The 11,536-nt window shown below is 44.6% G+C and overlaps 2 protein-coding genes across 2 annotated transcripts; one reads left to right on the top strand and one right to left on the bottom strand.

Moving 5' to 3' along the window:
* Positions 1-647: 647 nt before the first annotated feature.
* On the top strand, positions 648-3,721 carry LOC123399783. Its single transcript, XM_045094168.1, has 2 exons — positions 648-1,147; positions 2,509-3,721. Exons 1-2 carry the CDS (start codon positions 799-801, stop codon positions 2,538-2,540), a joined length of 381 nt encoding a protein of 126 aa, XP_044950103.1. The 5' UTR covers positions 648-798; the 3' UTR covers positions 2,541-3,721.
* Positions 3,561-5,082, bottom strand: LOC123399782 (nuclear transport factor 2-like). Its single transcript, XM_045094167.1, has 2 exons — positions 4,683-5,082; positions 3,561-3,866 (listed from the first exon to the last, which is right to left on the bottom strand). Exons 1-2 carry the CDS (start codon positions 4,977-4,979, stop codon positions 3,792-3,794), a joined length of 372 nt encoding a protein of 123 aa, XP_044950102.1. The 5' UTR covers positions 4,980-5,082; the 3' UTR covers positions 3,561-3,791.
* Positions 5,083-11,536: the final 6,454 nt, after the last annotated feature.

The raw sequence follows: 11,536 nt of genomic DNA on the forward strand, positions 1-11,536 counted from the left end.
TGATTTGGTTGAGCATATGTGGATCATGTTGGCAACCAATAGATGTATCTTTTAAAGACAAATTAATTTTGTAGGGCTTGTAAAACTTTGCTATATTTTATTTGGGCGGTGGAACTATGCCATTTCATTTGCTTTTGAAAAATATGCAAAATGTTTGTATTTGTCAAAACCGGCAGATAACCGACCATAGGGATAAGTATGAATTGATGTATCGGGTCGACTCAAATTTTAAAACGAACGGACACAAGATGGACGGACGATCTAAACGGATGAAAAACAGACAAAATCGCCCTTTATTTAGGTGAGCCGGTTGGAGTAGCTCTTATACGACGGGCTTCCGCATATATGTGCACGTACAGAAAAAATCAGTTGATAATACGTGCCCATGGCGGGCGCCCTTGGCTTCTGACGATGAACAACGGCCAGCCTATGGGTCTGCACGCACAGTTATATCCACCTCATAACGGGAACATTAACCAACCCGATAACCTAAAGAATAGACGAGTAGCGTATTCCGTTCGTCAGCACGACTGCACGAGCATTCCACCATTATCCTCTCGCGGGAGAGACGGTGGCAGACCCATCCCGTGGCCCCCCCTCTATTTCATCGTCGCCCACGCTCCCTTTCCCTTTCCCTTTCCCTTTCCCCCGCCCGCAGCACCAACCCGCAAACCCAACCCGCAACGCAACGCACCACGCCCCGCAACACCAGCGCAAACCCCGCTGTTCCCTTCCGCCCCTCCTCCTCCGACGATTCGAGGCCCGGGGCTCCCGCGCGGCGGAGGCGGAGGCGGAGGCATGAGGACGGCGGCGGCGACGGAGGCGCACCAGTCGCGGCTCCTCTACGAGCTGGGCGCGCTGCTGCTGACGATCCTCCGGTCGCCGCTCGGGCCGGGGGAGGAGGGGCGGGGGCCGCCGCGGCAGGTGACGGCGGCCGGGGTGGCGTCCATGATGCTGGGCGCCTCCATGGCGCTCATGCTCTGCGGCTCCGTCACCTTCATGCTCGGCTTCTTCCTCATGCCCTGGGTCGTCGGCCTCGCCTGCGTCTTCCTCTTCGTCGGGTTCCTCACCAACCTCTCCGGGATCGGGCGGGCCATCCTCTGCTGGACCGCCGCCTCCTCCTCGCCCCATAAGGACGCCTCCACATGTACGTGATCCGTCTGCCCGTCTCCCCTCTGTTATTACGCGTCATGCCCGAGGCCGAGGGGAAAACAAACAAATTACTCTACTTACGGCCTGTCTTTGGGTTCGTTCGTTCGACATTGCGATTCGATTCGGTGTGAAATTCAGGGTGATTTTTAGGAACTCATACGAGGATCGGTGCCGTTTCTAGGCTGGATCCGGGTCAAGTGCGCTGAATTGGGCGTCCTCGCTCACGCTCTGCCCGAATTTGAACCATCCGTGTGCTTCTTGGCACTTTTGATTGTTCTGGATGTTGATGCTCATGAGACTCCTCGCGCGGATCAGATTGGAACCTTAGGAGTCTACCAATTCATTTCGTGAGGGCATGCCAATGATGCAGAAATTATGATTTCACAAAAGCTTCACCTCTCTCCCCGGGCAATCGAATTAAACCTAGGATTAACCTCAGGAAAAGATTAACTTAGGATTGAAGCACCCACCATCCCTACCTGGCTACCCCATCTCCTAGAGAAGGGGAAAGGGAAACAAGCAACCAGTGACTGCTGGTGCATGCCATTACTTGTTTATTTCTTGGATAATGTTTTTCCGTAATTTAGATCAAGAAAGACTCCGAGCTGCTGCTTGATGAGTTAAACGATGGGGATAGTATGACTGCCTTGGTGACCATATGAAATCAAAGATGGGAAAGGAGCAGTAGGTAAACATATAAAGTCAAAATGTATATGTAAAAGTGAAAGGGTATTTGGTTGCCTATGCGCTTTAGTGTTTGTTAAGCAGGAGACAAGAAAAAGAAACTTTATATCTTGGCTAATGTTGACAGGACATGGGTAGGGTTCTTAGCAAATAAACTTCATAATAAGAATACGTAAGGGTTGCTGAAAAAAAATGTCCAGCATCCTAGGCAAAAAGAAAAAAGAAAAAGAGAAGAACCTTGGAACTTAACCTTTATTAGTTTAACATGTCGCTGTCACTCTTACATTTCCAATAAGAGCAGAATTTTGAAATAGACAGTTTAGTATTTCGATTAGAGACTGTCTACCTAGTGAGCAATTGCGCTCAAGGTGAACCTTGGTTTCCCCACCAACCACGATTTGCTCTTGATCATTTTGATTCACACGCTAGAATCTCTATCATAATATTCCTGTAATAAATAATGCTCATAGATGTAAGTGTACCCTCAAGATCCAATACAATGTTACAATATGATGATATCAATGTAATTCCTTTCCGTATCCTTCATTGCTACTAAAATAGTGCTGTGCATATGTCACTATCATGCTGCCAAGACTTTTTGCCTATGTATTGCTTGCTCAACTACCCAATACAAGAGTATAACTTGACCTTTTCATTGTCCTCTTGTCACAGGGCATATATTTCCCAAGCCTCCATTCATGTAGACGTTTGAATACGAAGCAGCGCTGTACAGAAGAAGCGCCATGAGTTTGTGCAGCAGTATTTTCCTTCCTGGGCAACTTTTACCATGTAACAAATGCAACAAGTCTGAATGGTTGTATACTTATAACTAGGAGGATACATCTTGACAGCAAACTTTGTACATATTGGAAGAATGCTCTGTTGTAATTGTTACGCGAGGCTTATGATTGTTTGAGAAATGAAGATCCTCGGTATCTTCCCAAAATCACAGGAAATTTCGTATTTCCGGATAAGTTTGTATCTGTTTGAGAGGAATGTCCGCAAATTGGATGGTTTCATCGGTGGGAATGCTTGTAATGCCATGTAAACTTGAAATCTGTATGATGTTGACCATAAATGAATTTCTCATTTTCAAGAATGAGAACGAAAAAAGGGTGACAGATTTTTGTCGAAGAGTAGACGGCAATATGCATACTCTGCTCACTGGAGTAGAAGGTTAGCAATGCTTCCTTTACTTGAAATTGACTTGTATGATTTTGATCATAGGTGTTTCCTTTATTATAGACTAGAGTAGATAGTGAGAAGAAAATGGGGTTTTGTCCAATCCGTTGGCAGTGGCGTCTGGCTTTTGATTACACTACCATCTGTCTCCTCTGCTTGAACTTGACCTGTCCTTATCCTAGCCTGAGCTAGCAAGGCTAACAACGGATTGCTACAGGTTGCTTCACGAAAGTGCCTCTTCTTCTGGACCCAAAAGAGCTACGAGATTGCTACAGGTAACTGCGGATGCTGGGACCCTGACTCGAGCTAGAAAAATGGGCACCCTGAGACCCACCGAACTGAAAGGTTGCAAGGTCAGGTCGAATGTAGGGGCCATGAAAGCAAAGGCAAGAGGAGATCAACATCAGAATTCAGAAGCAAAGTTGAGGCCAGCTCTTCCGGCAACGGCAAGCAACTGGCTCCTTTCTCGTGTATGACCATCAGCATCAGGGAGGAGCACAGAAACTCAAGAGAAGATCAACACACAGAATCAGACAATCAGAGATAAAATGGGCGCGCAAGATTGATACAATAATAACCACGATACAATTTCAGATCCAGACCCATAATACTGGGTGTTTCGTTATGTTTCATCCCCAGTGAATCTCATAATAAGCTGTTGAGAAGAAATCACCACAAAGTTTTTCACCATCAAACACAAAAACCACAACCAGATTGTTTGTTTCGCAGAACATTCTGTCTTCCATGGGGACGCACGACCTCTTGTATGATTCTTAGCCGTAGTTCAGGCGGAACATGTCGTTGTGCACATAGAAGTTCCCTGGGCCGAGTGGCATCAAGTGGAACATCTGCAGCAGACAGCGGGTTGTCATGTTAGCAAGTGGACACCAATGGGCATGCCAAGCATAACCTTTCCAATAACTTTGGGCAAACACCCAAAGAGTCACATATCAATAACAAATACTACATCAAAAATAAAAGTTCAGGTGATCTAGGATTTCACATCAATCATCGTTGAAGGCACACCGATAAATTCCACGGATCATGGTAAAATATAATACAGCTGTGAGAGACACAAATCCAGCAATGCAAAGAGATGTGTGTACTCCTAAACAAAGAAAACATCTGATTTGATTGATTCGGCTGAAAGTAAATCAACACTGTCACTGCATACTAAAGATAAATTACACATATCGCAATTCCACCACAAAGAGATCAGGGGCGAGCATACAAAGAAGGCATACATGAATGGTAAGCGGTAACACCGAAGACACCTGCTGCGACAGGAAGAAGTACTACTAGTAATGATGCAGACCATATCAAGAATCCTACAGATGATCTGAAGAACGTAAAATTAAACAAAGCTCGTGACAAATAAAGATCCCTTTGGCATTGCGATCCCAGGATAATACTGGATCCTGAGACTAAACTCATATACTATCAATAAACAGGGCAATAGCCATTAACCAGAGACCAGATCAAACAAATCTAACGCTGACGAGCCAGTTCTAATACACAAATTCACATAGCATTCCTGATGGAGAACTAAACTACTGTACTTCAGAATGGAGATCTAAGCAAGGACCCAGTTAAGATGGCACTTCCATCGGAACATTCCAGCTAGCACTGAATTATTAGATTGGGCCAAAGGATTGGGGCAATACCTGCGAGAACTTGATGTGGTGCTCGCCGTCGCCGGCCTGGAGGGACCCGGAGACGAAGACTAGCATGCCGCCCGTGGGGCCGGCGGGCTGGCAGTCGACGGTGACGACGGTATGGGCGCACTTTTCGAAGGGGAGGGAGGTGAGCTTGGTGGCGATGGCGGCGGCGCCGAGGAACTTCTCGCCCTCGAAGGAGAGCATGGAGCCCTCCTGGTACAGCCCGACCAGCGCCGCCCGGTTGGTGTCGAACGTGCGGTAGTAGTGCTCGACGAACGCCTTCGCCACTGAGTCGGGGTCCATCTCCGCCCCGCCGCCGCCGCCGCCGGTGAGGTTAGGGTTTGCGGAAGCTTTTCTTATCTTCTTTAGCGAAAGGGGTCTGCGGAGGCGTCGGGTCGCGTTTTGGAACGCTTTGACGGAACGATTTTGTCGACCAAACGCGCAGCGAGCCGCGTGAGGCATCGTGAGTTGGGCCGGCCCATTTTATTATACTACGTTCAGATCCGGTTTTGCGAACCTTCTCCTGTACTATCTTTTTTGCTTCTTTTTCTTAGGGCCTCTAACGGATCCCTAAAACTTAGTGGGGGTATATGTATTTTCACTATATTTTGATCAAACCTAATCGGTCTTTAAATATAACATAGTAAAATTTATTTATTTTTAATTTTGCAATTTCGATATGAATTGCAACTACTCCCCCGTTAATAAATATAAGATCATTTAAATCACTAAAATAGTGGTCTAAACGCTGTTATACTTTTTTTTACAGAGGAAGTACATATTAGCACACATATAAAAACTAAACATAAATTGAAATGTTCAACCAAATTACGAATATAGTTTACAAACTAAATTTAAAGCTTACAAATAAACATGCGGAATGGTTTAGCAAATAGCATTTCTTTGAACATGGCCTATGCTCTGTTTGGATGTAGACATTGAGGACCTTGGTATTGCATTGGATCCAATGCCAAATATCCCAAGACATTGGTATTGCACTTCAATGTTACAGATCTTGTTTGCATGTTCATGTATTGGGCTCCTGGAATGCATAGTAAGGAACAATGCCAAATCATGTTTGGATACACAAAGTATGGAATTGGGCATTTATAAATGTGTGAAGACAATTTCTTGTGCGAGTTTGGAAATGGAATTTTAACAACATATGCTTGTATTGAAAGGATGATACAATACAAAAAAAATTACATGCAAAATAATCTGATTTCTTTTTTGGGAGTTGACAGAGGCATGGGTTCAGATTGAAGGGATTCCCCCCAAATGGTGTGCATGGAAGGTGTTTGCTCAAGTGGCTGCTTGCTTTGGGATTCTGGTGGATGTGGATTGGAATGGGATCCTCAAAAGCTTTTATAAAGTGGTGAGGATCAAAGTGGCCTGTAGAGATCCCAAGAAAATCCCATTTGAAAGACTGGTGGAGATGAAAAAGAAGTTGTATATCCTGTTTTTTACTGTAGAAGGTTTTGATCATATTGGGGAAGAGACTGATGGTGATGATATGGTTTTGATCAGAAATTAATAGTAACAGTAATAGTTTGTAGTGGTTGTAATAGCAGCAGCAAGAATAGTAACTTAGCAAAGATCAATATGTAAAAAGCATATGCATTGGATAAGTGATGGATAATTGTGTTGGATGACATTCATCATGTAACAGTTACACACTAGAGCAACACAGAACTAGCTCTAATTCATCAATGTAATTAGGCATGTATTTCGTATATAGGCATGCGTGCTTATAGTAAGAACTTGCATGACATCTTTTTTCCCTACCCTCCCGTGGCAGCGGGTCCATGAGGAAACTAAGGGATATTAAGGCCTCCATTTAATAGAGAGCCATAACAAAGCATTAACATATAGTGAATACATGAACTACTCAAACTATGACAATCACCGAAAAGAGTCTCAATTATTGTCGCCTTGGGGTATGCGGATCATGACGCAAAATAGGTGCATATAACTTGCAAGATAGGATACAAAACACTCTCATATTTATGAAAACATAATAGGTTCATACCTGAAATCATGGGACTCGGGCCCTAGCGAGAAGCATTAAGCATAGCAAAGTCATTGTAACATCAATCTCCGAACATAGTGGATACTAGGGATCAAGCCTTATCAAAATAACTCGATTGCATGATAAATCACGTCCAATATCATCACCGTCCAACAAGCATAAAAGAAATTACTCACACCCGGTGGTGAGCATAATGGAATTGTGGATGGAGAAGGATTGGTGATGAGGATGGTGACGAATCCCCCTCTCCGAAGCTCCAAACGGACTCCAGATCAGCCCTCCTGAGGAAGAACATGGGGTGGTGGTGGATCCGTCTCATAAAACACGATGAAAACTTCTCTCATGATTTTTTCTTGGTGAATAGGAATTTATAGCCTTGGAATTAAGGTCAGCGGAACCACGTGGGCCTCACAAGGCATCTCGGTGTGCCCTGTTGCCTTGTGAGCAACTGGTGGCCCCCTTCGATGGTTCTTTGCTCCAGTATTTTATATATAATTTACATAAAAAATATTTGAAAAGTTTTGTCCAATTCCGAAAACTTTTAGTTCTACACAAAAACAACACTATGATAGTCCTGCTGAAAACAGCGCCAGTCCTGGTTAGTTTTATTCAAATCATGCAAATTAGAGTCCAAAACAAGAGCAAAAGTGTTTGAAATAGATACGTTTGGGACGTATCAAGCGGCAAACGACGCACATAATGGGTAGATGGATTCTCTACAAAACCATATCCTTCATAATTGTTGAGCCTTTTGCCTCTTTGGTGTGGTTTTAAAGTTTCTTCTTATCCACTTTTCATGTCCATGAAGCTCGTTGTAGCAATGATGCAAACTAAAAGGTTTGCCGACATCTTTGTTGCTCATTTCTTTGTAAAGAGCTTGCACTGGTTCCACATATTGGTGGATGGGCACTCCACTTGGCGGTTGCAAGTTGACTTGCTCCACATAGTCGGCCCACAGGCTGCGCTGCTCTTGGATGTTACCCGAACGATGACTAAGAGAACCAATTGTGTGGCTAGAGGGGATGGGCACAATGTTGTTGTACTACCCCTCGATGCGAGTCAAAGTTCTCTCATTTATTTGGTAGGCACCGACCGCGGCATCGAGAGAGGTGTTGAGTCAAGCTTCACACAAAGCTTTGTCTTCATTGATCTTATTGGGAGTATTCGATAGCCTCCATAGCTCCAACCTGCATCATATGGAGGATCCTAGGTGAGGCTCGCGTGGTTAGGCTGATGCAAGGGTCAGTTGAGATCAACATGTGTGTTTGATGGACGGTATGATCTAGGTGTACCAAAAGAAATGTCATTTTGGTACACCTAGATCATACCGTCCAAAAATAAATGTCATTTCAATCATTCTTGTTGGATCTAGGCAAGTACATGCACCTGTCGGGCATTTCCTCGAGCATGCCGTTGCCACTAGTTGAAGCGTCCGAATCCATCCCGTCCTCGGCCGCTGAATGCGTGGCCGTCGATGTGTCTTTGATGCCAGCGCTTGTGTCCAGGGGTATGGCAGGGGAAAGCCTACCCGTCCCGTCGGTCATCATGGAAGGGGACAACCGACAACAGTTAATGGGGTGGCAGCATCAAGGCTGGGCAGGAGGGGGCATGCAAGTTTTGGGGCTAAAAAATCTAAAATTTAGTACTCCCTCCGTCTCGATGCATTAGGCATCTTATGAAAATCTAATAATCCCAAAACGCTAAGGCACATTACAGTAGTACTAGTTGCATGCATATTAATTAGACTCATCTATTAATTGAAGGACCAATGCATGCAATTTATGCGTCATGTTTTTTGGATTTGAAGAGGTCTTCTAATTAATAGCATATTTTTGTTGAGAAAGGAATAGTGTGATTGGCTTCCTCTACAATTTAATTTCTTCTTACCCAATCCCTACGTGCCTAGGTTGCAGTGCACCTTCTAATATGCCTAATGCACCGAGACGGAGGGAGTAAAGTTTTGGGTTTACGGATCTGCTAGTTGGCTCTTTTTGGTCCAAATATCACTTTCGCTCCTCAAGTTTAAAACTTAATGCAATGCAGTGCAATACGTCTCAAAATCTAAGGTCTCTTTGATTCACAGGATTTTGAAAACGCAAGATTGAAAAAAAGTAAAGGGTTGGAGTGGCATGTCCATTTGTACCCTATAAGATTAAGGAGTGTTTAATGCCACAAAAAAACAAGGAATTGTAGAAAGAGGTTGGAGTGAATGTTAGATTTCCTATGAATTGTAATACTCCCTCCATTTCAGTTTATAAGTCCGGCACGTGTATCTAGTGTTGGGAACGTCGCATGGGAAACAAAAAATTTCCTACGCGCACGAAGTCCTATCATGGTGATGTCCATCTACGAGAGGGGATTTCCGATCTACGTACCCTTGTAGATCGCATAGCAGAAGCGTTAGTGAACGCGGTTGATGTAGTGGAATGTCCTCACGTCCCTCGATCCGCCCCGCGAACCGTCCCACGAACCGTCCCGCGATCCGTCCCACGATCTAGTGCCGAACGGACGGCACCTCCACGTTCAGCACACGTACAGCTCGACGATGATCTCGGCCTTCTTGATCCAGCAAGAGATACGGAGAGGTAGATGAGTTCTCCGGCAGCGTGACGGCAAGTCTCTTTACTCGTTCCGTAATACAAGATCTAATAGCTAAAACCGTGGAGGTATGTGGTCGGGCTGCCTTAAAAGTTGTCTCAAATCAGACCTAATAGCTCCATATATATAGGAGGAGGGGAGGGGAGGCTTGCCTTAAGGCTCAAGGAGCCCCAAGGGCTGCGCCACCAAGGGGAGGAGGAGTCCTCCTCCAATCCTAGTCCAACTAGGATTGGAAGGTGGAGTCCTTCTCTTCCTTCCCACCTCCTTTTTTTTCTTTTCTCTTTGATTTTCTATCTATGGCGCATAGGGCCTTCTTGGGCTGTCCCACCAGCATAAAAGAAACCCTCATGACGTCCGTGATCTCATCTGGGACTCCGAACAACATTCTATAACCAACCATATAACTCAAATACGCCTAAAACAATGTCGAACCTTAAGTGTGCAGACCCTGCGGGTTCGAGAACTATGTAGACATGACCCGAGTGACTCCTCGGTCAATATCCAATAGCGGGACCTAGATGCCCATATTGGATCCTACATATTCTACGAAGATCTTATCGTTTGAACCTCAGTGCCAAGGATTCATATAATCCTGTATGTCATTTCCTTTGTCCTTCGGTATGTTACTTGCCCGAGATTCGATCGTCAGTATCCGCATACCTATTCCAATCTCGTTTACCGGCAAGTCTCTTTACTCGTTCCGTAATACAAGATCCCGCAACTTACACTAAGTCACATTGCTTGCAAGGCTTGTGTGTGTGATGTTGTATTACCGAGTGGGCCCCGAGATACCTCTCCGTCACACGGAGTGACAAATCCCAGTCTCGATCCATACTAACTCAACGAACACCTTCGGAGATACCTGTAGAGCATCTTTATAGTCACCCAGTTACGTTGCAACGTTTGATACACACAAAGCATTCCTCCGGCGTCAGTGAGTTATATGATCTCATGGTCATAGGAACAAATACTTGACACGCAGAAAACAGTAGCAACAAAATGACACGATCAACATGGTACGTCTATTAGTTTGGGTCTAGTCCATCACATGATTCTCCTAATGATGTGATCCCGTTATCAAGTGACAACACTTGCCTATGGTCAGGAAACCTTGACCATCTTTGATCAACGAGCTAGTCAACTAGAGGCTTACTAGGGACAGTGTTTTGTCTATGTATCCACACATGCACTGTGTTTCCAATCAATACAATTATAGCATGGATAATAAACGATTATCATGAACAAAGAAATATAATAATAACTAATTTATTTTTGCCTCTAGGGCATATTTCCAACAGTCTCCCACTTGCACTAGAGTCAATAATCTAGTTCACATCACCATGTGATTCCAACGAATCCAACACCCATATAGTTATGGGGTCTGATCACGTCTTTCTCGTGAGAGAGGTTTTAGTCAATGGTTCTCAAACTTTCAGATCCGTGTGTTCTTTACAAATCTTTATGTCATCTTATAGATGCTGCTACTATGTGCTATTCGGAAATACTCCAAATATCTACTCTACTATACGAATCTGTTTCACTACTCATAGTTATTCGGATTAGTGTCAAAGCTTGCATCGACATAACCCTTTACGACGAACTTTTTAACCACCTCCATAATCGAGAAAAATTCCTTAGTCCATCAGTTACTAAGGATAAATTTTGACCACTGCTAGTGATTCAATCATGGATCACTCTCTGTACCTCTCAACAGACTTTGAGTCAAGGCACACATCAGGTGCGGTACCCAGCATGGCATACTTCAGATTCTACGGCCGAGGCATAGAAGACGACCTTTGTCTATTCTTTTTATTCTGTCGGGGTCGGGTTTTGAGTCTTACTCAAATTCACACCTCACAACGCAACCAAGAACTCCTTCTTTGCTGATCTATTTTGAACTCCTTCAAAAACTTGTCAAGGCATGCATCTTGTTGAAACTTCTATTATGCGCTTTCGATCTATCTGCATAGATCTTTGTGAAGGGGAACGTCGCATGGGAAACAAAAATTTTCCTACGCGCACGAAGACCTATCATGGTGATGTCCATCTACGAGAGGGGATGAGTGATCTACGTACCCTTGTAGATCGTACAGCAGAAGCGTTAGTGAACGCGGTTGATGTAGTGGAACGTCCTCACGTCCCTCGATCCGCCCCGCGAACAATCCCGCGATCAGTCCCACGATCTAGTACCGAACGGACGGCACCTCCGCGTTCAGCACACGTACAGCTCGAC

Source organism: Hordeum vulgare, chromosome 5H (genome assembly GCF_904849725.1).
Source record: "Hordeum vulgare subsp. vulgare chromosome 5H, MorexV3_pseudomolecules_assembly, whole genome shotgun sequence".
NCBI lineage: Eukaryota > Viridiplantae > Streptophyta > Magnoliopsida > Poales > Poaceae > Hordeum > Hordeum vulgare.